Genomic DNA, 25170 nt, shown 5'->3' with positions numbered 1-25170 from the left:
GAATACAATTAAATGTAGAAATGGCCAACTCTCTAAATTTGACACAGAAGTTACAAATCTAGAAGAGGTTGTCTTGACTAACTGAAGTGTCTGAGGACACTGAATGTTTAACTGTCAATAGTTTCTAGTTATTAAGAGAAGCTGTGTAGATTCTAGGGATATGCAATTCAATTAAAAAAAGAAACCAAGTTTATAAACAAAGAAGAAACATATATAATGCATATATATTCTTTGAAATGTCTCAAAAGTATGCTGTTACTTTCTAAAGGTGAGGAAGAGATCAAGATATAACCATACGTTATGAAAAACAGCATGCCATCATGCTATACTTAACCAGATGGTCAAAAGGGTTATTATATAAGACTTTAGGCAGTGGAAGTGAGAAGACTTAAACCTAACCTCCGCTTATGGTACTGAAGAAGAAAGTGGTACAATTATGATAATAACCAACATTAACTGAATGATTACTTTGTGGCACTGTTGCCTTGAGTTCTTATCTATTCAGCCTCAGGACAACTCTATCAGATCGGTGGTGTTATCTTCATTTTGCAGTGAGAAAGCTAGCAGGTAAATCCAGGAAGTTCACCTCCAGAGCCACTATGCTGTTCTAACACCCTCCCTGTGCATTTTTACGGGTATGGTTTTTAGGTTGGGTTTAGAAGTATATACTTAAATACAATGTATCCATGGTACTTTTTATTACATGCCATGAGTCCGTGGCATCTAAGAATCAGAAGTAGGGGATTGTGGGATTATTGTGGGGATCAGAAGATGAATATCTTACAGTGGCTCCTAGAAAAATCGTGTATCAGAGGGCAGGTGTTGCAAGTTGAGTAAATGAGCCTGCATTTTCAGAATCCTATCATCTTAGAACTGGCAAAGGCTACTGAGAGAAAGGCGTCAGTAAAGAGGAATGTTTTCTGTGGTTTTGAGAACGGTTCCTCCACACAAAACGCCCTGCCTCCCCTATCTGTCTAAATCCTTCTGATCTTTCCATGCCCACCCCAAATGCCAACTCCTTCTGAAAGTAGTCTCTGGTTATATGAAAATATATATCAATACATGGGAGATACTTTCAAATTATTACGTGATGAAGCCAGTAAGTGAAAGACGGATTTTATCATTAAAGTTACCCTCGCTCCTCTCCTGGCCTCAGTTTCTCTAAACTGAAAGGAAGTGGTGGCTTAGACCATCTATTCCTTTTATGATCTCTACTCTTTTAACCTTTTCAGATTTCTGCCAAAGCTGTCTTGAAAAGCAACTCTCCTTTCTCAGACCTGCAGGCGGCGGCTCCTCCTTGTTGGCAGCTCAGCAGGGCGGGGCTGGAGAATCAGGAGAAGAGGCGGGGGCTCCGGGGGAAGCGCGGCGCGCAGCCACGTGACTTCCTTCCCAAGGAGCCTCAGCTGCCGGCCTCCCAGCAACTGGTTCGTCCCGCCTAACGACGCCCGCGCATCCTGGTTGGCCCTCGGGACGCTTTTGGCAAGGAGGCTCCCACGGTCGCGCCGCTCACTAGCTTCCGCTACCGTCGCTCAGGCGCGTTGCCCGAGCGCCCGCAGGCGGTGCTACCGGAAGCCCCTCCCATTGGCCGTCGTGTTCGTGGTTGGCTGGCTGCGGCTGTCACTCCGGGTGGTTTCCCTGAGGTCGGTCCTCTGCTGGGGGCGGGAGGAAGAGGGGCAGGACTGGGGCCTGACGAGCCGTCGCTGCCGCCGCCGTCTTCGCGGCTGCTATGACCAGCGGGCGAGGCGCCCTCCGCAGCTCTGCGCAGCGCTAGTCGCGGCCGTGCGCCAGCCGTAGCCGTCCGGGTCCCCAGCGCAGCCGCTCCCGCGGCTCCCTCGGCTCTTCCAGCGCCGCCTGCGAGACGAGGCGGAGGCAGGATGAAGATGACGGTGGATTTCGAGGAGTGTCTGAAGGACTCGCCCCGCTTCAGGTAGCCGACGCGGCCGCCCGGCGCCGGGCAGGCGTCACCCGGAGCTGCCTCCCCCGGCGGTGGGGGCGTGAAAGGCAGCCCGCGGAACGCGCGGGAGGCCCCGTAGTCCGCGCCCTCCGACGGGGCAGGCTGCCGATGCCGTCGCTCCCGACCCGGAGAGGGCACGACAGCCCCGACTAGCCCTTCGTGAGGGGCGAGGCTGGGCCAGAGGAGGACGTTGCCTGCTTATCCCCCTTCCTCGCTCTCTGCCCGGGGCGGAGCGCCCGAAAGGCGGGGCGCACCAGCTCCGGGGAACTGGGGTGCAGCCGTGTCCCCGAAGACTCGTGCCCTTTGCGGAGCGCGCTCTCGTTCTCTTCCTCTTGCCGCTCGTCCTTTCCCTTTCCTTCCGCTGCTTCTTCGTTTCCACCCCCACCCCAGCCCCTCTTTGAGGGAACTTGCAGGGCACCCTCCTGCAGTTCACTTAGTTCCTCTTACGCCGAGGAGGAAGGAGTGGGGGGCGAACTGGGATGTCGATTTCTGCTGCTGGCGTGTCCCCTGCCAGGGGAGGTGCTCCTCGGAAGGCGCTGGCGGTTGATTTTGCACGGGAGTCGGGGGTGGGAGTGCTTTGACCAACCGCATTCTGTCCACCTTGGTCCGAGACTATAGGCTTTTCTTTACACCTTAAGCTCTTTGGAGGGGCACCGCTGTCGAGAGGTGCCGGGCTGAGGGGTGAGGACTAGGAGAAACAGTGCATTTCTGTTTTGAGAACGGAAGTAGGAGGGCCCTGAAGATGGCATTTCTGTTCCTCTTCCAGCAGCGTCGGCCCGGGAGGGCCCCGATCACCGTCGGATGCTCCCAGTGGATCTGTCACATAAACTGACGAGGTGGCACTCCGATTCACATGGGCTGGCCTCCCTGCCTTGAGAGAGGCGGCAGTCCTGAGGGTGTCCAGAGCACAGACTCTTTCGGTTTCGGGCATCGTAGGAAACTCTTGAATTGTTTTGGAGAATGGAGTTTTGCTAGGTTGTGTTTTACAGTGCATTTATAGGGTTGTCCTTAGGCCTTAAAAATAAGGCCTTTAGAACTTCCGTTAGATAGTGACATGTCTTGAAAGCGTCCCCTGACCATTGATGTGTGTGTGCCCGCTGATCTCTAGGCCAAGCCTGGGTTGTAAATTCCTGCATCCTCTGCCTGGGAACTAACTGGTCTCATCGTTATCGCTGTTAATTTCACTTGCCATTTTCTTTTCAGTGAAAAGCAAAGGAAACTATTGTAAAACTAAGGAACCTCTAAGAGAATGTCCTTTGATTTTTTTGTTTGTTTGTTTTTTGGTGTTAATTTTATTTGGAGCTTAGGGCTGTTGCTTGTAAAAACGTGCACCTGGTTTGATTGCTATTGTTGGTATTAGTTTTTAAAACATATTGTGCGTGATTTGATGGACTCAGAGGAGATACAAATGGATTGTTTAGGACAGCTTTGCAAGTTAGATTCCAGGACTGTGTGGCAAAGGAAGTAATTTTTAAAGTGTACCTTAAAAAGTTCTACTTTTTTGGTGAAATTGTTGTTAATATTACTGGGCAATGAGGTAATCACGGCACTTTTTACCTAGAGAATGTGGCTTTGTGCTCAGTTTGTTTCACAGTTTAAATTTCATTAAAAAAAAAAAGTTGAGAGAAGTGATATGGAAATGCTTCTAATCCCTGGTGTTGGTCACAAACCATGTGCTGTCTTTGTTTTTGAAATAAAAGAATCATTGAACATAAAATAAGAGGAAAAAAAAAAAAAGGAAAAAAAAAATAAGAGGAAAAGATATTGATTAAGTCGTATGGAATATTATAGTGAATATAGTGAATATTATAGTGAATAGTTTGTTAGACTTGAATGTAATTTCTCTTGTATATTAATTAGGATGTTAGGGATTTTCTAGAGTTGTTTCCGGTATTCCAGTTGCTGTTGGCTGCAAATTGGGAAGACAAACCAAGATTCAGAGAACTCCAGTATCTTGTATACATTTGTGAGACTAGATTAGATCTGCAATAGAGGCAAGAATGCCAGTAAATAAAAGTCTCATCATTCACACTCCTAATTTTTACAGTTTTCCTATAATCCCATTACTGTGTAGGTTTCTATAGCATTTGAAAATAATGTTTCAGAAGTCTTTTTATTCACATGCCTTATGTATAAGCGAAACTTTTAAAAGCATTGTGCACCTTATGAGTGATATATTGAAGTGTTTGTATCAAAAGAGAAGATTTGTGGCGGCTGGGCTTCTTCTTTTGACAGCAAGGCAGCTGTACTATTTATTCCTTGTAGTGTCCTGATCTGTTGTGCTGCTTTAAATCTAATTCCTATTTTTATTATCCTTCACAAATGAATCTTGTGGCGTTTAAGTCTGGTATGTGGACATAACTGCCTTGAATGTTGTAGAATCAACGTAAATGGCAGCTCTTGCTGAAGAAAAATTTCATCAGTGTTCAAGCTTCAGACATTAATTTTCCTATTAAATTGGTAAGGTAAACAGGAGGAAGACTGGTTGAAATAGGGAGAGAAGGATGTTGCAGTTGCAACATTGTTTTTAGTAATTTGAATAGTCAGTGGTTACTTTTACATTCCTGTGAACATTTTGTTTTGTTTTTAGATTGGAAGGCACATTTCATTGTGTAATTTTGGGTTCCCTTCTTAGTTTTTTAAAAAACCAGTCTAAAGTTCAAAATCTTGTTCATTTAAAATCTGCAGGAAAGTGAATGCATCTAAGGGTACTTTTTTAAAGTCGGAATTATCCATTTTGACAAACATTTGTTGAAGAAGTTTGAACTTGTTTGGGCCCTAAATTGTAAATTTGTAAAATTTTTATAAAAATTGTGCTTTTCCCTTTATATAAACATATGGTTCACTCAGGAAGTGAAATTTTGCTTGAAATAAAAAGTTGAATTAGTGCTTTTTCTAAAAAAGAAATTTATTTTTTGGCTGCTTTGGGTCTTAGTTGCGGCACGCGGGACCTTTTGTTGTGGCGTGCAGGCTCTTCCTTGCGGTGCACGAGCTTCTCTCTAGTTGTGGCGTGCGGGTTTTCTCTCTCTAGCTGTGGCACGTGGGCTCCAGGGTGTGTGTGCTCTGTAGCTGTGGCGCGTGGGTTCCCGAGCGCATGGGCTCTGTAGTTTGCAGCGCGTAGGCTCTCTCGTTGAGGCCCGCGAGCTCCGCAGTTGGCGGGCTTAGTTGCCCCGGGGCATGTGGGATCCAACCGGAGTTCCCTGCCTTGGAAGGCAGATGCTGTACCACTGGACCACCAGGGAAGTCCCAAGTGCTTTTTGGCTTGTGGAAGATTTTTGCTCTAATTCATTCCTCAAATATAAAAATATTGAGTCTTTATCAGATACATTTATTTTTTATCCTTAACAATGTTTATTTTGTACTGTTCTGAAGGTTTATTGTTTGATTCTATTTCAGATATGATCCTTGTTCAGCAACTTAGGATAAAAATCTTAAAAAGATGTTTTAGGGTGAAAGGTTTTAATGGTTGAAAGACATTGGAATAAATAAATAAATAAATAAATTCACACATAAGCGTGTGTGCGCTCACACATAAGCGTGTGTGCACGCACACACATACATATAATGTTCTGCTCTTAAGCTGGTGCCAGTCCTGGCTGGTTTGTCTCTTTACCTTCCATATTTAGAACAGGTACACTCTTAACAATTGGTACTTTATATACATGGAAAATACAGTGGGCAAGAGATGAAGCAAAATGTGTTTTTATTTCAGAAGTGGTAGAATGGAATTATAAAGTATCAATAGTTTTATCATGAACCAAAATACAGGAACCCAGCTACTCCTCATTGCAGCTTCTAATTCCTCATTTAATGTAGTACCAGCTTAAGTTGAAATAAGGAAGAACAAGCTTTTATAACATACCAGACCTTATACTAGATGCTTTTATAGCTACCATCTCATTTAATACTAAAATATATTATGATGTAGCAATTATTATCTTTGTTTTTAAAATGTTTAAAAAAATACCAAACTGGATATTTTGAGAAGTTAAACTGACTTCTTAATGGTGGACTTTCAAGTGGTGGACTTGGAAGTGAATTCACTCTTTTTACTCCATCTCTCGAGCCACAGGCTTTATTGCATTAATTAAATTTGCATTAAGTGTGTGTATGGTGTCTTTTATAATACAGAAGTTTAAAAACTGGCTTTCGTGTATTCCCTAGAAAAGTGTTCCCATTCCCATTATTATAGGATATTTTCTATTTTTAGCAATTTTTAGTTTCATGTAATGCAGCTGGATTTAGTTTTGAGTGTGGGAGATGATCCTATTTTATTTTCTTCCTAATGGAAGCCCTGGTCCTAATACCTTTTATTGAATAATCCATCCTTTCCCCATTGATTTAAAATTACACACATACGTGCATATACAAATATGTATACGAACATGGGTCTTTTTCTGGATTCTACTCTTTTGTTACCAATCTAATTTTTTGTTCTCCTGCAAATATTGTTAATATATTAGTTGTAAAATTTTATAGTCTGTTATGATATCCGGTGGGACAAGTTTTCCTTTGTTACTGTTTTTTCCAAAAATTTAATGGCTATTCTTGAATATTTTGTCTATATAATAGCTTCTTCAATTTCAGAAGAGGTTATGTCTTTCTATGTATTTTGGCCTTATTTACTTAAAACTTTTTATTATGTAAAATTTCAATGATGATCCAACTACATGCTGTTTATTAGAGAAATACTTTAGATTCAAGGATACAAATAGGTTGAAAGTAAAAAGATAGAAAAAGATAAACAGTGCAAGCAGTACCCAAAAGATAGCTGGAATGGCTATACTAATATCAGATAAAATAGACTTTATGACAAAGATTACTAAAGATAAAGGACGTTTTATAATGATAAAAGAGTCAATCCATCAGGAAGACATATACTTATAAACATATGCACTTAATATAGCCTCAAAATACATGAGGCAAAAATTGACAGAATTGAAGGGAGAAATAGAAAATCCAACAATAATAGAGACATAAATACTTTCAATAATGGGTAGAACAACTAGGCAGATGGTCAACAAGGAAATAGAAGATGTGAATAACACTATAAACCAAAAAAAGATTTAATAGATATCTATAGAACACTTCATGCAGCAATAGCAGAATTCATATTCTTCTCCAGTACACATGAATACATTTTCTAGTACAGACTGTATATTAAGGCATTAAACAAGCTTCAGTAAATTCAGAAGGATTGAAATCATGAAAAATATGTTCTTTGACCACAATGGAGTGAAATTAGAAGTCAGTAACAGAAGGAAATCTGAAAAATTTATAAATACTTGAAAATTAAGCAACGCATTCCTAAATAACCAGTGGATCAAAGAGGAAATCACAAGGAAATACTTTCAGACAAATGGAAACAAAAGTACAACGTACTAAACTTATGGGATGCAGCTAAAGCAGTGCTTAGAGTGAAATTTATACCTACGAACACCTATATTAAAAAGAAGAAGGATCTCAAATCAATGATCTAACCTTCCATCTTAAGAAACTAGAAAAAGAATAGCAAACTAATCTCAAAGCAGGGAAAGGGAGGAAATAAAAAAGACTAGAGCAGAAATAAATGAAAATGGAGACTAGTACAACAACTAGAGAAAATCAATGAAACCAGAAGTTGGTTATTCATAAGGATCAACAAAGCTGACAAGCCTTTAGCTAGACCAAGAAAAAAAAGGAGAAGACTCAAATTTCTAGATTCAGGACTGAGAGAGGGGACATCATTGCTGTCTTACAAAAATAAGAGGGATTATGAGAGAATACTATGAATAATTCTCAGACAATAAATTAGTTAAGCTGGATGAAATGGATATATTCCTAGAAAGACACAAACTACTGAAAATGGCTCAAGAAGAAATAGAAAATTTGAATAGACATGAGATTGAATTAGTAATCAAAAAGCTTCCTCAGAAGAAAAGCCCAGGGACTTCCCTGGTGGCGGAGTGGTTAAGAATCCGCCTGCCAATGCAGGGGACATGGTTTCGATCCCTAGTCCGGAAAGATCCCACATGCCACGGAGCAGCTAAGCCCATGCGCCAGAACTACTGAGCCTGCGTTCTAGAGCGCACGTGCCGCAAATACTGAAGCCTGCGTGTCTAGAGCCTGTGCTCCGCAACAAGAGAAGCCACCGCAATGAGGAGCCCATGCACCGCAACCAAGAGTAGCCCCTGCTTGCCACAACTAGAGAAAGCCCACGCACAACAAGGAAGACCCAATGCCGCCCAAAAGAAAAAAAAAAAGAAAACCCCAAGCCAAGATGGCTTCACTGATGAATTCTATCAAATGTTTAAAGATGAATTAACAACAGTCCTTCATAAACTCTTCCAAGAAACAGGAGGAAGGAAGTGTCGCTTCCCAACTGATTCTATGAGGCCAGTATCACCCTGCTACCAAAGCCAAAGATATCACAAGAAAATTACATACCAATATCTGTTATGAATACAAGTATTAAAATCCTCAACAAAATATTAGCAAACCAAATATAGCAATATATAGAAAGGATTGTACACCACGACCAAGTGGGATTTATCCCAGGAGTACAAAAATCAATCAATGTAGTAAACCGTATTAATAGAACAAATGATGCAAACCACATAATCATCTTAATAGATACAGAGAGAGCATTTGACTAAATCCAGCCCACTTTCATGATGAAAATACTCAATAGTGATGAATTGGGCGATTGGGATTGACATGTATACACTGATGTGTATAAAATTGATGACTAATAACCTGCTGTATAAAAAAATAAATAAAATTAAATTAAAAAATTAAAAAAAGAAAATATTCAATAAATTAGGAATAGAAAACTTCCTCAACCTGATAAAGGACATGTATAAAACACTCTCAGCTAACATCATACTTAATGGTGAAAGACAAAGTTTTTCTCTAAGATCAAGAGAAAGTCTGTTCTTCCCACTTCTATTTAGCAGTGTGGTGGAGATTGTAGCTAGAGCAGTTAGGCAAGAAAGAAAAATAAAGGCATACATATAAGAAAAGAAGTAGTAAATCCATCTCTACTTTTAGATTATATACAGTTGTCTCTTGGTATCCATGGGGATTGGTTCCAGGACCCCTGTGCATATCAAAATATGTGAATACTCAAGTTTCTTGCATAAAATGGTGTAGTATAGTCAACCCTCTTTATCTGCGGGTTCTGCATCCAAGGATATGGAGGGCTGACTGTATCTAGTACATAGAAAATCTTAAGGAATGCTCAAAAGTCAGATAGAACTAATAAGTTCAACAAGGCCGCAGGATACAAGATCATTGTCAGAATATACCACAGTTTATTTATGCATTCACCTACCAGAGGACATCTTGGTTGCTTCCAGATTTTGGCAATGGTGAATAAAGCTGCTATATACATTTGTATGCAAATGTTTGTGTGGACATAAGTTTTCCACTCATTTGGGTAAGTACCAAGGAGCACAATTGCTGGGTTGTATGGTAAGTATTGCCAGAGTATATTTAGTTTTATAAGAAACCCCCAAACTGTCTTCCAAAGTGGCTGTGCCAGTTGCATTCTCAAGAGCAGTGAATGAGAGTTCCTGTTGCTCCACCTTCTCACCGGCATTTGGTGGTGTCAGTATTTTGGAGTTTGGCCATTCTAATAGGTGTGTGGTGGTATCTCTTTGTTTTAATTTGCATTTCTCTGATCACATATGATGTGAGCTTGTTTGTCATCATATGCTTATTTGCCATCTGTATATCTTCTTTGTTAAGGTGTCTTTTAAGGTCTTTGGCCCATTTTTTAATTGGGTTGTTTGTTTTCTTATTGCGTTTTAAGAGTTCTTTGTATATTTTAAAGAACAGTCCTATATTAGATATGTATTTTGGAATTTTTTTTCCCCAGTCTGTGGTTTGTCTTCATTTTCTTGATTCCCTTTATTTTTGATATGGAAATTCCCTCTGTCTTTCATGTATTGGGTTTACTGTTCTTGATTTTCATGTTGTTGCCTTTTCTATTTACTTATTTTGGCAGAGTGCAGTTGCCACTACCCTCCCTTGAAAAGGTGCATTTTATTTTTTCCTTTTAGACTTTACCTGTTTGGAAATGTTTGTAGGTTTGTAGATTGAAACCATTTTCTCTCAGAATTTGCAGGCATTGCTCTATTTTCTTCGGGTTTTCAGTGTTGTTGTTGACATGTGGTGCTGTTTTTATTTCCTGATTCATTTTTTGTCCCTGAAGTTTTTTTAGATTTTTTCTTTACTACTGGTATTCTGAAATTTCATGATGATGTGCCTTTGGGTGGGTCTTTTTAATTTATTGTCTTGGACACGTACTTTCAATCTGAAAACTCATGTGTTTTAGTTCTGAGGAATCTTATTATTTCTTTGATAGTTTCTTTTCCTCTTTTCTTAACCTGTTATTTTTATATTCATATTTTGAATGAATCCTCTAATTTCTTTTTTCTCCCCTTTTCTACTTCTTTGTCTTTTTGTTCTACTTTCTGGATGATATATCCAAATTATTTACTAATCCTAGTTTTCAAGAATTCTTTCTTACTATGAATATTCCTTTTTAATGTCAACCCATTCTTCAAGAGCTTTCCTTGTACATCTGAAGAAATTAGTCATAGTCAACAATTTTTTTTCCTCTCAGAATTACCTTTTCTCTAAGGTTTTTGTTTGTTTGTTTGTTGTTTGTTTTGGTCTCCTTTTAGAAGTTTTCCTTAATGTGTTTCTGTGGACCCTTGGCTCTCTGTTTACATCAAAGAATGAGGCACTTAAAAAGTTATTGGAAGTATGGTATATTTTGTTATAGCTTGTTGACTGGTGAGTTTCACTACAGGGCAGTATTTTCATTGGGACCACTCCCAAATGTCAGTATCTTTAGGTCTTTTCTTATTTATCTGACATGTCCTTAAAGAGCCATCTTCTGCCTGGTAGATAGAGCGTAAGTGCTGAATTTCAGGGAACTGAGCTAGGGAAGGGGCTGGGGAAGGGCTGTGGGGTAGAGACTTCTTACTGAAGTTTCTCTCTCATAGGGAATTTTTTTTTTTTAATAAATTTAATTTATTTTATGTTTTATTTTATTTTTGGCTGTGTTGGGTCTTCGTTGCTGTGCGCGGGCTTTCTCTAGTTGTGGTGAGCGGGGGCTACTCTTCGTTGCGGTGCACAGGCTTCTCATTGCAGTGGCTTCTCTTATTGTGGAGCACGGGCTCTAGGCGTACAGGCTTCAGTAGTTGTGGCACATGGGCTCAGTAGTTGTGGCTCGCGGGCTCTAGAGCGCAGGCTCAGTAGTTGTGGTGCACAGGCTTAGTTGCTCCGCGGCATGTGGGATCTTCCCGGACCAGGGCTCGAACCCGTGTCCCCTGCATTGGCAGGCAGATTTGTAACCACTGCACCACCAGGGAAGGCCGTCTCATAGGGAATTTTTAACTGAGTTTTAATCAATACTTTTGATTTAATTATGTAAACCTTTACAGAAAATAAAGCTCCCATCTTTTGTCAGGGTCAGGGAGGGGTAGTCATATCAGGTTGGAGGAGTGGAATGAGGATCTGAAGAGTCTCGTTGCTCCTTATGAGTATAAGATTTCAACTAATCCTGTTTTCACCCTCCCACCTCCTCCCACCTCCTCCCACCTCCATCCTGGTATTTTGAGACATATGACATCTTCATGCCTCTAACCATTTGGGGATTCTGTATTGTGAATCTTCTTGCTTGACATTGGCTTCACAAGTGTACTTTGAAGACAGGTTTTGGCATTTTCTGGTCTGAGTTACTGTTCTTTTATTTGCTTTTCAGTTTCCAGAATTGTGTTGCTACTGTTATTGCTTCTGTTCTTTGTCCTGTGTATTAACCCGCCTTCCTTTTCTGTCATTTTAATTGGATTTTTTGAGAAAATGGAGATAAATGGATGTATTTGATCTGCTGTTGGTATGCAAAGCATAATTTCTACTGGAGAACACTCTTTTAGGGTAGTGAATGTGGACCAAGTATGTGGGCTCTGGAGGTTGATTACCTGTTTGACTTCTTTTTCACTTACTTGTTGTGAGACCTTGGGTAGGTTTCTTACTTTTACCTACGCTCAGTGAGAACACTACTGCATTACTGAGAATTCAAAATGCTTTTCACCGAAGTAGGTGGGGAGTACCCACTTAATAATGCTAATTCCCCTTCCTCTTTCTCTTGTATCCTTGAAGAGAAGCTTGGATGATTTAGTTAAGGATGCAGGCATTCCCATGTGGAAATAATAAGCTATCGGTTGGAAGCATCTAGAATGCATGAAGGATTAGGCATGTTACTTGTAAGTATGAAAATCATCTGTGTTGTGGATGATGAAACAATAAAAGTAGATGGACAGACTTCACTTTGTGGGAGAGCAGTAAAGGTCTTTAAAAAGGACCATGTGTAGATTTTATGTATAGAGTATTTAAGAAAGAAGAGTGAGCAAAAGAAGAATAGGAGGAGAAAAAACAACTGAAGGTACAGTGCCTTAAGGATTTAAATCCTGAATGATGACAGAGCAAAGGATAAGTGAAATGAGAGGTTGTAGAAGGAAACTACTATGAAGAAATGTACGTGTTTACTTGAGAGTACATGAAATCTGTTTCCATTGAATTATACCTACGATTTGGAGGTTAGACAGATGAGAAGTGATGCAAGTTAAACCTCTATAAAGATCTGGGTAAATGTGTACATGAAAAAATTCTCATAGAAGGAATTAACTTGATTGTAATCTTGTAGTAATTTGTACCTGAAATACATCAGGATTCTTTATTGAAATATAATCAGTTTTTCTGTTAAAAGTTTTTATATTTTCTGTGATGCCACAGACATACTCAAATTTAAATATAAATTTTTTCCCTGCTTAAAAAGTTATAGTTCAGTGTTGAAGTGTAAAAAAATGGTAAAATAGTTTAACCAAAGGCAGGCAATGGAGAATAGGCATTACTGTTGCAGGAAGGAGGACCCCTTCCAGGGCACGAGAGTGGGTTCTTGTCTAACACTCGGAAATGAATTGTCCAAGGAGACACACATGCTGACAAAAAGCAAGAGACTTTATTGGGAAGGGGCACCCAGGTGGAGAGCAGGAGGGTAAGGGAACCCAGGAGGACTGCTCTGCCACGTGGCTTGCAGTCTCTGGTTTTACAGTGATGGGATTAGTTTCTGGGTTGTCTATGGCCAGTCATTCTGACTCAGGGTCCTTCCTGATGGTGCATGCATCGCTCAGCCAAGATGGATTACAGTGAGGAGGATTCTGGGAGGCTGGTAGGATATGGACTGGCATCGCCTTTTGACCTTTACTGAATTCTTCTGGTTGGTGGTGGCTTGTTAGTTCCATGTTCCTTACCAGGACCTCCTGTCACAAGATAACTCATTGGTGCCTGGCCAGGGTGGGTGGTTTTAGTCAGTGGTTCCCCTAACACTAGGGCAATTAATATCAAGGATTTAACTTTGTATGTATTCTAGAGTCACTTTTAGACAAAGATGTGAGCAAGTGTGTATACTTTTAAAGTTGACTCATATAAAATTAAAGTTGATGGGACTAATGATTTTAATTTTTTAGTTCTAGCCAGAAATGTGTGGGGTTTTTTTGTTTTTTGGCTGTACCTTGGGGCTTGTGGGATCTTAGTTCCCTGACCAAGGATTGAACCCAGGCCCTTGGCAGTGAAAGAGCAGAGTCCTAACCACGGAACCGCCAGGGAATTCCCCATGTTCATTTTTAAATAAACAAAACTTTTCCTTTTTTAAAAAATAGTTTTTAACTTGGAGATAATGTTGTTTTACTTTGATTTTCAATTTTCTGTTCAAAGGGAAGCTTTATAGTAAGTTAAAAATTCATTTCTATGAATTTTCAAATTAAAGTATTTAAACTAATGTAATAATAAAGAGACTAGATTTTATTGGTTATGGTCAGGTAATAGTTTTATATGAATAAAATGAATTAAGATACTTCCTAGCACATTTATCATTTAATTTGAAGACCTCTTTTGGCATTTCTTTCAGGTTTTATGGGCTGGCTAAGAGCCATCTCTGTTTGTCTGAAAAAGCCTTTGTTTTTCTGTGATGTTTGAAGGCTATTTTCCCAAAGCATAGAATAGTAGGTTGGGTTTTTTTTTTAAAGCACAATGCCATTTCATTGTCTCTTGTTTATGTTTTTTATGTTTTTATCATTTACGTTACAAGTTTGTTTGCTTATTGTTGCTCTTTGGAGCATAATATGTCTGTTTTCCTCTGGCTGCTTTTAAGATTTTTTTCTTTGACTGGTTTTCAAGCAGTTTTACCGTGATGTGTAGGTGTGGTTTGTGTCGTATTCATCCTGCTTGGGGCTTGTAGGGTTTCTTCAATACATGGGGTTTGTAGAGAATCTTTCATCCATTTGTAAAATTCCTGGCTATTATCTCTCTAAATGTTGCCTCTGCTTCACTTCTTTTCTTCTTCTGGGACTCAATTCCACATATGTTAGAATTTTTTTTCCTGTGTCTTACATGTCTCTTGTTCTTTTTTGAAATATTATTCTTCATAGAGAAATAGGATATTTTTATTGATCTGTATTCCCTCATCTTCTGCGGTGTATAAACTGCTGTTAAACCTGTCTGTGCAGTTTTCAATTGTATCTTTTCACTTTTGGAAATTTCATTTGGTTTTCTTTTTTATAGATTCTTGTTCTTTGGTGAAAATCGCTAACTCTTCATCTGTTTCTTGCAGGTTTTTCTTTAGTTTCATGAATAGATTAATTATTGCCACTTTTAAGTCACTATCTAATAAAACCAATATCTAGGTCATCTGTGGGTCTGTTATTGTTTGTTTTGTGTTTTCTTGTTGTTGTTATTTAGTTCTTTCTTTTGGTGGGCCCAGTTTTTAACTTCATGCTATACATTGTATTTGAAAAACTGTAGATGCTCTGGATGATATTATCTTTCTCCAGAGAGGGTGAATTCTTTCCTTTGTTAGGTGGACAGTGTGGCAGATGATCATCCTAGTCCAGTCACTGAATAAGCTTTGTCAGTTTCCTATTGCTGCTATAACAAATTATCCCAAATTTAGTGGCTTAAAACAACACAAGTTTATTATTTTACAGTTCTGAGGGTCAGAGTTTCAATACGGGTCTCATTTAGCTAAAATCAGGTGTTGGCAGGGCTGCATTTCTTTCTAGAAGGTCTAGGGAATAATCTTTATTTTTAAAATTTATTTATTTATTTATTTATGGCTGTGTTGGGTCTTTGTTGCTGCACACGGGCTTTCTCTAGTTGCAGCAGGCGGGGGCCATTCTTCGTTGTGGTGTGCTGGCTTCTTATTGTGGTGGCTTCTCTTGTTGCGGAGCATGGGCTCTAGGTGCGTGGGCTTCAGTAGTTGTGGCACGTGGGCTCAGTAGTTGTGGCTTGCAGCTCTAGAGCGCAGGCTCAGTAGTTGTGGCTTGCGCGCTTAGTTGCTCCACGGCATGTGGGATCTTCCCGGACCAGGGCTCGAACCCGTGTTCCCTGCATTGGCAGGCGGATTCTTTACCACTGTGCCACCAGGGAAGTCCCAGAATCTTTATTTTTTGACTTTTCTAGTTTCAAAGGGCTGCCCATATTTCTTGATTCATGGCCCCCTTCTGTCTTCACAGCTAGCAATGACTTGACACTGTCTCCCTCTTTCCCTTATAATGACTCTGTGGTAACATTGGACTTACCCAGATAATTCCAGGATAATTTCCTCATCTCAAGGTCAGATGATTATCAACCTTAATTCTATCTGCTGCTTTAATTCACCCAAACAATGTAACCTAACATCTTCACAGGTTCTGGGGATTAGGATGTTGGCATCATTGGGAGGCCATTATTCTGTCTACCACATTCCACCCTCTGGCTCCTAAAGTCTCACCTCTGTCTCACGTGCAGTTTATTTACCTCATTGCAACTTAAGTCTCATCTCATCTGGGTTGCAATTTTGCCAAAAGTCTCATCTGTGTTTGTTAGTTTACACATTACCGTCTTAAAATCATAGTGCAAAGTTTTGGTAGCTGTGCTATTTTTTATTTAGTAGTATGTTATAAATTTTCACTGTTGCTAGGAAGGTTTTATGATTTACAGAAAATGGTTGTATTATATGTTCTATCAAGATGTTATAGCATAACACTTATTGCTTATTCCTGTTTTCAAAGTGATGATTCCCCACTTTTCTGGATTACAGATAATATGATAACTAATAATATCATGTTACTTACTTTTTTGAGGGTAGACAAATTATCTTGTACAATTTCCCACATTCTGTAATTGTCTGGTTGTTCCCTCTGGATAGACTCAGTTTAAACATTTTTGGCAAGAATACTTGTAAGTGGTGATGTATCATTTCCATCAGGAGGCCCATGATAGTTGGTCGTCTTCCGGTTGATCTCTGGTACCATGGATTGGGAACTAGGGGGAAGAGAGGCTTGTGAATCAAAAGCCTTGAAATGGGAAGGCGCATGATCTTCAAGGAACTAAAAGAGACCAGCGTGGGCTGGAGCAAGTGAGCAAGAGGAACAATGGTAGGAGATGAGAGAAAGAAACAGGGATCAGATCATGTTAGGCCTTGTAAGTCATCCATAGTAAGAAGTTTGGATTTTATGATTAGTGCAATAGGAAGCCATTAGAAAGCAGTGGTGAGAGATGATAAGGCTTATATTTTAAAAATATTTTGAGTACTGTTCGGAAAATGGGTTGTAGAGGGGCAAGGGTGAATGTGGAGAGAACAGTTAACTAGTTTCCTGCAATGGCTTCCTTATCAGGCTAGGCCCGGCAAGAGATGACTTGGGGAGATAGTAGAGATAATTTTTGTGGTAGAATCAAAAAAAATTGCTGTTGAATTGCTTGTGAGGAACAAGAATAAAAAATGACATTTTTACCTTTAGCAACTGGGCGGATAGAGGTATTGTTTGCTGATAAGGGGAAGGCAAGGGAAGAACAGGTTTTGGGTAAAAAATAAAGAGTTCTATTTTTGTACCTCTTAAGTTTGAGATACCTAGTAGACACCCAGGTGGTGCTGTTAAGTAGAATTGGCACAGAAGTGTAGCCTTTTGTAATTTTACTTTACAAACTGATATGATCTCATCTCATACTCCCTTTTAGATTATAAACTCTTTGGTACAGAGACCACCACTGTCTTCATTGCCTTTCACTCTCAGCATAATACTTTGAGCACAATAGTTAGGCTACAGACTTTTATTGCCAAAAATTACGTTCATAAGATAGTCATACATTCTCCATTTTCACATAACATACTATTTTTATTTTAGAAATCTTTCTGTTATTGTACTATTGATGAATTTGCAAAACTATAAGTAATACGTGACAGCTGCTAGGGCTTGTGTAACTTTTCCTTCACTACATAGTAATTAAATCAAGCCAAAATCTTTAGATCCTCTTGAGTAGTTGTTATAATTCTAGAGAGCCTAGTCTGTTTCTAGGCTACCAAAATATTTATACTTGGGGTTTATAAGGAAATAGTTAATTTCACAAACTGAACTATTCAGAGAATTAATGCTTATTGTAGTTGTATAGAAAAAATTTAAAATATCATATTCTTCTTTATTTTTCAGTTTTTAAAAAAAATTTCCCCTTCCACCTTGAGAGACTCGGGGCTCTCAGCAGTGAAAGCGCGGAGTCCTAACCACTGGACCACCAGTGAGTTCCCTAAAATAACATTATTTTTTCACTTTGGTAAACCCTTAATTTTTCAGTTGACTGTCTAGTCAGAATATCTATAACAGTCTTTTGGAAACTGTTGTTCGTTGACAACCTGATTCAGAATGAGATAAATATTAAGGCTTCTTAAGTGATTATAAAATAGTTGTTCTTAAGATGCTCTTAGTAATCATGAAATCATTGGAGTAAGTATGTTTCTTTTTTTTTTATCAGCCTAGATTCCTTATAATTCATTTTTATGATACTATTTTAATCATCCTCAAATTCTCACTGATTTTTGACCTTCTAATTCGTATGCCTGGTTAATTCTTTTTTTTTTTTTTCCCCCTAGTACTTTTCTTAAGGGAACACAGAGTTTTATTTATTTATTTATTTACTTTTTGGCTGTGTTGGGTCTTCGTTTCTGTGCGAGGGCTTTCTCTTGTTGCGGCGAGCGGGGGCCACTCTTCATCGCGGTGCGCGGGCCTCGCACCATCGCGGCCTCTCTTGTTGCGGAGCACAGGCTCCAGACGCGCAGGCTCAGTAGCTGTGGCTCACGGACCCAACTGCCCCGCGGCATGTGGGATCCTCCCAGACCAGGGCTCAAACCCGTGTCCCCTGCATTAGCAGGCAGATTCTCAACCACTGCGCCACCAGGGAAGCCCAGTATGTTTCTTTAAGATAACCTTTGAAGTGCATGTTGACTTGGGGATGTATGATCTTAAAATTTTTATCAGACAGCAAAGGAAACCATAAACAAGACGAAAAGACAACCCTCAGAATGGGAGAAAATATTTGCAAACAAATCAACAGACAGAGGATTAATCTCCAAAATATATAAACAGCTCATGCAACTCAATATTAAAAAAGCAAACAACCCAATCCAAAAATGGGCAAAAGACCTAAGTAGACATTTCTCCAAGGAAGACCTACACATGGCCAAGAAGCACATGAAAAGCTGCTCAACATCACTAATTATTAGAGAAATGCAAATCAAAGCTACAATGAGGTATCACCTCACACTGGTTAGAATGGGCATCATCAGAAAATCTACAAACAACAAATGCTGGAGAGGGTGTGGAGAAAAGGGAACCCTCTTGCACTGTTGGTGGGAATGTAAATTGATACAGCCACTATGGAGAACAGTATGGAGGTTCCTTAAAAAACTAAAAATAGAATTACCATATGATCCAGCAATCCCACTACTGGGCATATACCCAGAGAAAACCATAATTCAGAAAGACACATGCACCCCAATGTTCATTGCAGCACTATTTACAATAGCCAGGTCATGGAAGCAACCTAAATGTCCATCGACAGATGAATGGATAAAGAAGATGTGGTACATACAATGGAATATTACTCAGCCATAAAAAGGAACGAAATTGGGTCATTTCTAGAGACGTGGATGGATCTGGAGACTGTCATACAGAGTGAAGTAAGTCAGAAAGAGAAAAACAAATATCGTATATTAACGCATATATGTGGAACCTAGAAAAATGGTACAGATGAACCGGTTTGCAGGGCAGAAAATGAGACACAGATGTAGAGAACAAACGTATGGACACCAAGCGGGGAAAGCAGCGTGGGGGGGTGGTAGTGGTGTGATGAATTGGGCGATTGGGATTGACATGTATACACTGATGTGTGTAAAATTGATGACTAATAAGAACCTGCTGTATAAAAAAATAAATAAAATTAAATTAAAAAATTAAAAAAAAATTTTTTATCAGTTTTTACTTTAAATCATGTTCTGGTTATCCACTGCTCTGTAACAAACCAACCTAAAATTTAGTGACTTAAACCAACCATTTTATTTTGCTCATGATTAGTGGGTCAGGAGTGTGAAAAGGTCTTGGCTGGAAGGTTCATCTCATCCATGTTACGACAACTGGATGGCTGAGGCTGGACCATCCACTTCCAATATGGCTTCTTCATTCACATGTCTGACGCCCTTGTGCTTCATGGTTCTTCTGCTGTCTCTTCACATGTCATCTCACTCTTGAGGCCAATTAAGCTACCAGGCCGATTAAGGGCTAAGCCTGGAACAGGTTCAGCATCATTTCCACTGTATTCTGTAAGGGCGGTCACAGGAGTCACCCAGATTCAAGGGAGTGGAGAAATAGACTCTGCATCTTGATGGGGGAATGGCCAGGTCTTGTTGCAGATGATCATGTGTGGCCATCTTTGGAAAATATAATCTGCTGCACATTGTGTCCAGAAGTGCCCTTGGCAGTGATGATAAGGAAAATTATAAAGGTGCAATAAGATTGCATATTTAAAGCTAAAGCGAGCTATTTTTGTTTGTCAAATTGACAGTTTTAAGAGTTCCCATTGCTAGGAAAGGTATAGGGAAACAGTCCTCATACTGTTGGAAAGTGTGTGGTTTGGTAGAGCTTTTGTGAAGGACAGAGTAGTAAAATATCTCAGAATTAAAAAATACATATGCTTTGATTTAGCATTTTTTCATCTAGGAATTTCTCCTAAGGAATAATAGGAAAAATTTGCAAAGTTATATGAACAAGGATATTCTTCAGGTAAATTTATCACATTATTTATAAGAAAAATTGTGCAAGTAGAATATTGGTTAAGTAGAATACTGTTTAGCTATTAAAATATAATGATAACTAACACTTAAAAAGTGCTTTGTATTTACTAGGACCATTCTATGTGCTTTATATAACTTGTGCAGTCATGTAGGGCTTCACTCTTTTAGAAGGGCCCTGTGCTTGGTTTAATGCTCTGTCACTATTTTGAAATTCTTAATTGTTAAACAAGAGGCCTCATTTATTTTTTTCCATTGGTCCCTGCAAATTATGTTGTCATTTCTACTTGTGAACTATGTTTTTATATCTTTAAAAGTTGAAAAAAACCCAGAAGATAATTTTATGACACAATGAAAATTATACAAAATTTAAATTTGTGTTCATAAATAAAGTTTTATTGGAACACAGCCATACTTATTTATTTACATATTATCGATGACTTTTTTGCTACAGCAGCAGAATTGAGTAGTTGGAACAGGGACTGTATGGCTCTCAAAGCTTAATATTTACTATCTGGCTCTATATGGAAAATTTGCCAGTGCTTGCTCTATCTATCTAAACCACTGTTCTATGCTGTCTTTCATAAAAGAATGAGAAATAGATCTCAATTTATGCAGATAATGTCCATGATACATTACGTGAAAAGAAAAAGTGGAATATAGAATATAATTTAGAATGTGTAACATGACACTGTGTATGTCAAAAGGGCTATTAAAAAGTCTGGAAAAGTCTGGAAAACTATTAACGTATTTTATCTCTGGGAAATAGGAGTCTGGAAAACTATTAACATATTTTATTCCTGGGAAATAGGAGTATGCTTTCTGGCCATTATTTTTGAAGTTTTGTTTACAAAAATGAGTGCTATTAGTAAAAAAAAAAAAGATACTATGGGGAAAAGGAGGCAGTACATTCTTTCCCTTCCCCCTCTGCCCCCCACAACTTTTTATTTTAAAAATGTTCAAGCTTACTGAAATGTTGAAAGGATGTACAATGAATACCTATCTAACCTTTATCTAGATCCTCTGGTTGTTAATATTTTGGCACATTTGCTCCCTCTGTCTTACACACACACACACACACACATATATACATACAGCATGTACATTTTTATTTATTTATTTTTTAATTTTTTTTTTGGCCGTGCTGCACGGCTTGTGGGATCTTAGTTTCCTGACCAGAGATCGAACCCAGGTCCTCGCAGTGAAAGCGCAGAGGCCTAACCATGGGACTGCTAGGGAATTCCCCAGCATGTACATTTTTAAAAAAACATTTGAAAGTTCAAAATGCACCTTCTAAAAATAAGGACATTCTCCTTCATAACCACCTTTATAACACTAACAGTAATTACACGTTCTAATTTTCCCAATTGTGCCAGTAAGGTCTTTTGTAAGTAGTTTTTTTCCTTTGGTTCAGCATTCAATTAAGGTTCCACACCATTGTAAAGCAATTATACTCTAATAAAGATGTTAAAAAAAAAATGGTTCATGCAGTGGATTGCTTTTTCATTACCTTTAGCTGAGTGTACTTTTTTGATTCTTTTAGTCCATTATCTCTCACTGGGGCAACTTACCATTAAGAAAATACTAGATTATTATGGAGCTAGGAGAGGTCTCAGTCATACCTGAGGCCTTGATTTGGGTAAGGGCCAGAACATGCAAGACTTTGTATATCACGTTAAGGATTTTGGTGGATCATCATATAAACATAGTGGGAAGCTCTTATAGAGCTATGACATGTTCAAATTTGGTTAGTGTATAAAACATTAACTTTTGAGGCAAAAATATTTTAGAGTATCACATTTGGTACAAAATGGTATAGCCTTGAACAAAACTGTAAAAAATACATTTTTGAGACAATCTGGGAAAGTCAAACATGAAATGGTTATTAGATACTATTAAGGAATTACTGTTATTAGGTGTGATAATGATAAAGAGTTTCTATTAAAAAATTCTTATCAATTAAAGGTTAATAAAAGAATATAACAGCTGGTGTTTTCTTTAAAGTACATCAGCAAAAAAGTAGGATAGGATTGCATGAAACAAGAATGGCAAAGTTTTGATAATTGTTGAAACCAGGTGATGGGTATGTGGGAGTGCATCATATACTTCTGTCTATTTTTATGTGTTTGATTAATTTTGTAAGAGGTAAAAAAGACATAACCACTGACACCTCATTTTTGACTTGAAAAATGAATTAGAAGGGTAAGTTGTATGTGAAAGTTGCCTGGTATCTAAAACTTCTGTTACTTTCCATAGGAGTTCTTTAATAGTATCAAATAAATACACCAAAGAAACATTTTAAAACATTTGATTAGAAAACTAATTCTTAGCAAAAATAACTATATGTTTCTGAATCTCTTGAAGAGAATCCAACATTTGAAGGTATTAAGAAATAATCTTGCTCTTACAGTATTTATTTAAAAACTGTGATCTTTTAAGTATGGCAGAAAGCTAGCTATGACAATAGAAAAAGTCTGTATAAATTACAAAACTGTTTAATTCAAACCACCACTCACAATTGTAGAACACTATTGTGGAGATTTCTTGCTTATCAATCAGCTATTGTGTAAATTGTGTGTAATCTTTCCTATAATTACGGCACTAATGCATTACTAGTGCTGCTTTACTATGATTCCAAGAGATGTAAACAATGGCATCTCTTTTGATTTGAATCCAGCCAGCTGTATTCTGACCACAGGTGCTAGTTGCAGTCATTGAAGTAAAAATATGACAATGTTATGGAGGGAGAGTTTGATTCTAAGAAAGTTAACAGATGACTTAACGTCAAGGCCCTTGCCCTCTATATTAACAATGTGTTAGTTTTCATTTTATTTTAATGTTTGATTATTTGAGAAACCATCCATGTAGTCAAATAAGCAGTTTTAAACCAGAGGATCAGAGGTGCACATCAAAATCACCTAGGGAGCTTTATCCAAAATACTTTTGTTTGGATTCTGCTCCAGGCCTATTGAATCAGAACTTTGGGGGAGAATAGGACCTAGGCATAGATACTTTGAAAATGTCTTTTAGGTTGTTCTGATGTGAACCTATAGTCAAGGAGTATTCAAGGACTACTGTTCTAAGAGTGTTGGAATTCTTCTTTAATATATGTAAACAGATAATAAAGCACAGTGATTTCAGTCTTCTTGTCTTTTTAACCTAATGGTTCTAGGCAAGGCACAGTTTCCCACTGGCTATCTATAACTCCATTCCTTATTCTTGTTTACTTGTTCTCTAGAACAAGTAAAGCATTCAGGATTGCAGTGGATAGCCATTAAAGTGTTTTTTAGTAGGCAAGTGATGTGATAACATTTGTATCCCAATTATTAGTAACAATTATTTTGTCACACCTCAGACTGACCTCAATAACTCCCCAGTATAGACAGCCTCATTATAGTTCTTCCCTAGATAACCTGTTCCCTGCCCAACCCAACACTACCTATTATTATTGGGTTGGCCAAAAAGTTCGTTTGGATTTTCCGCAGCACCTTATGGGAAAACAAAACGAACTTTTTGGCCAACCCAATATTGTATTAACAACAGTCCTCCTGTGATACTAATTTCATCATTTTTACTTTTATACACAAAAATGCTCAGTGTCTTTACACTGCCTTTGAGGTAAACTTTGCCAAGGCCTTCTAATTTATACCCTCTTGTGTCTTCTAATTTTTTCTTTTGTTGCCACCTAAACATTGCTGTCGTGACCACTTCAAACTTTTATATGCAGTACCCTTTTCTTTATTCTATCTTTAAAAAAATTATGAAGCTTTATTTTTTCTTGTACAGGTTTTAAAAACAATACGAATTGGAAAAATAATACATTTAAAGTAAATTCTAAGTGCTAACAACTTAGTGTGTATGCTTTCAGACGTTTTGCTCTATTTATGCTAACACAGTCATTTTTCTTGTATGAATGAGATCAGATCATCTTCTGTCTGCTTCACTTAGCTTTTTTCACTTAATATAATATTCATATTTCTTTGTCAGTACATAGAGATCTGCCTCTTTAAATGGCTGCGTACTCTTTAAGTGGCTGTGTACTAATTAGTGAATGGTAATTTGAATAACCAGTCCCCTGATGGGTTTTTTATTTTTAGTTTATTTATTTTTCCTGTGAGCTTCCTTCTGTACTCTTGGTGTATTTGCCTTATTGTATCTGTAGCATAAATACCTAAAAGGAACATAATAATTTGGGTAAAAGAGGATATAACACTTAAAATTTTAGAAGCTATTGCTAAATTTTGAATGAGGGAGGACTAGTCCAAGCAAATGTGCTTTCTTATCTCTCTCTCTCTCTCTCTCTCTCTCTCTGTGTGGTGTGTGCATATCTTAAAGATGTAACTTCCTTTTTTTTTTTTGGCTGGGCTGCGTGGCTTGTGGGATCTTAGTTCCCTGGATGGGGATTGAACCTGGGGTGCAGAGTGCTAACCACTGGACTGCCAGGGAATTCCCAAGAAGTAGCTGTTTTTGAATAAATAGGGTTATAAATCAGGAATGGGTGTTTAATTTTGTCAAATGCCTTTTTGTCATCTGAGACTGTTTTAGTCAGTTTGGACTGCCATATCAGATTGCCATAGACTGAGTGGCTTAGATACCAAACATTTATTTCTCACAGTTCTGGAAGTTGGAAGTGCAAGATCAGAGTGTTAGCATGGTTGAGTTCTTGATGAGGGCCTTCTTCCTGATGTATAGAGAGAGCGCGGGTCTCTTAATCTCCTTCTAAGGGCACTAATCCCATCATCACCTTTGTGACCTAATCTAACCCTCATTACTTCCCAAAGACCCTACCTCCAAATACCAACACATTAGAAATTAAGGTTTCAGCATATCAATTTTGGAGGGATACCAACATTCAGTCTTTAGAGAGATAACCATGTTGCTTTTCTTCTTTGACCTATTAACATAGTAAATTAAATTAATGGATTTCCTAATAATGTTTAAGTATTATTACAGTCCTGGAAGCTTCATTTGGTCATAATTTTAAAAAACACAGCTGGGTCTTATTAATATTTTATTTATGAATTTTTATTAATATTCAGAAGTTATAATGAGCTGTTGTTCTGTTTCAGGT

General features: G+C 38.4%; 1 protein-coding gene across 5 annotated transcripts in view; it reads left to right on the top strand.

Moving 5' to 3' along the window:
* Nucleotides 1-1641: 1641 nt before the first annotated feature.
* ACAP2 (ArfGAP with coiled-coil, ankyrin repeat and PH domains 2) overlaps nucleotides 1642-25170 on the top strand; it is a 151901-nt gene continuing 128372 nt past the window's right edge. For 3 of the 5 annotated variants that reach the window (XR_009008126.1, XM_057545292.1, XM_057545289.1), the window contains exon 1: nucleotides 1643-1927. Coding sequence is in view for 4 of the 5 variants with exons in the window: in XM_057545292.1 (XP_057401275.1) it covers nucleotides 1875-1927 (53 nt within the window). In the remaining variant the exon portion in view is untranslated. Of the gene's footprint in view, nucleotides 1928-25170 lie in introns of all 5 variants that reach the window. The other 2 variants (XM_057545291.1, XM_057545290.1) reach the window with 2 other exon arrangements.

The sequence above is a fragment of the Balaenoptera acutorostrata genome, chromosome 4 (genome assembly GCF_949987535.1).
Source record: "Balaenoptera acutorostrata chromosome 4, mBalAcu1.1, whole genome shotgun sequence".
Classification (NCBI taxonomy): Eukaryota; Metazoa; Chordata; class Mammalia; order Artiodactyla; family Balaenopteridae; genus Balaenoptera; species Balaenoptera acutorostrata.
Note: the sequence above shows the minus strand (reverse complement) of the source record. Positions and strands in the feature narration are given on the sequence as shown.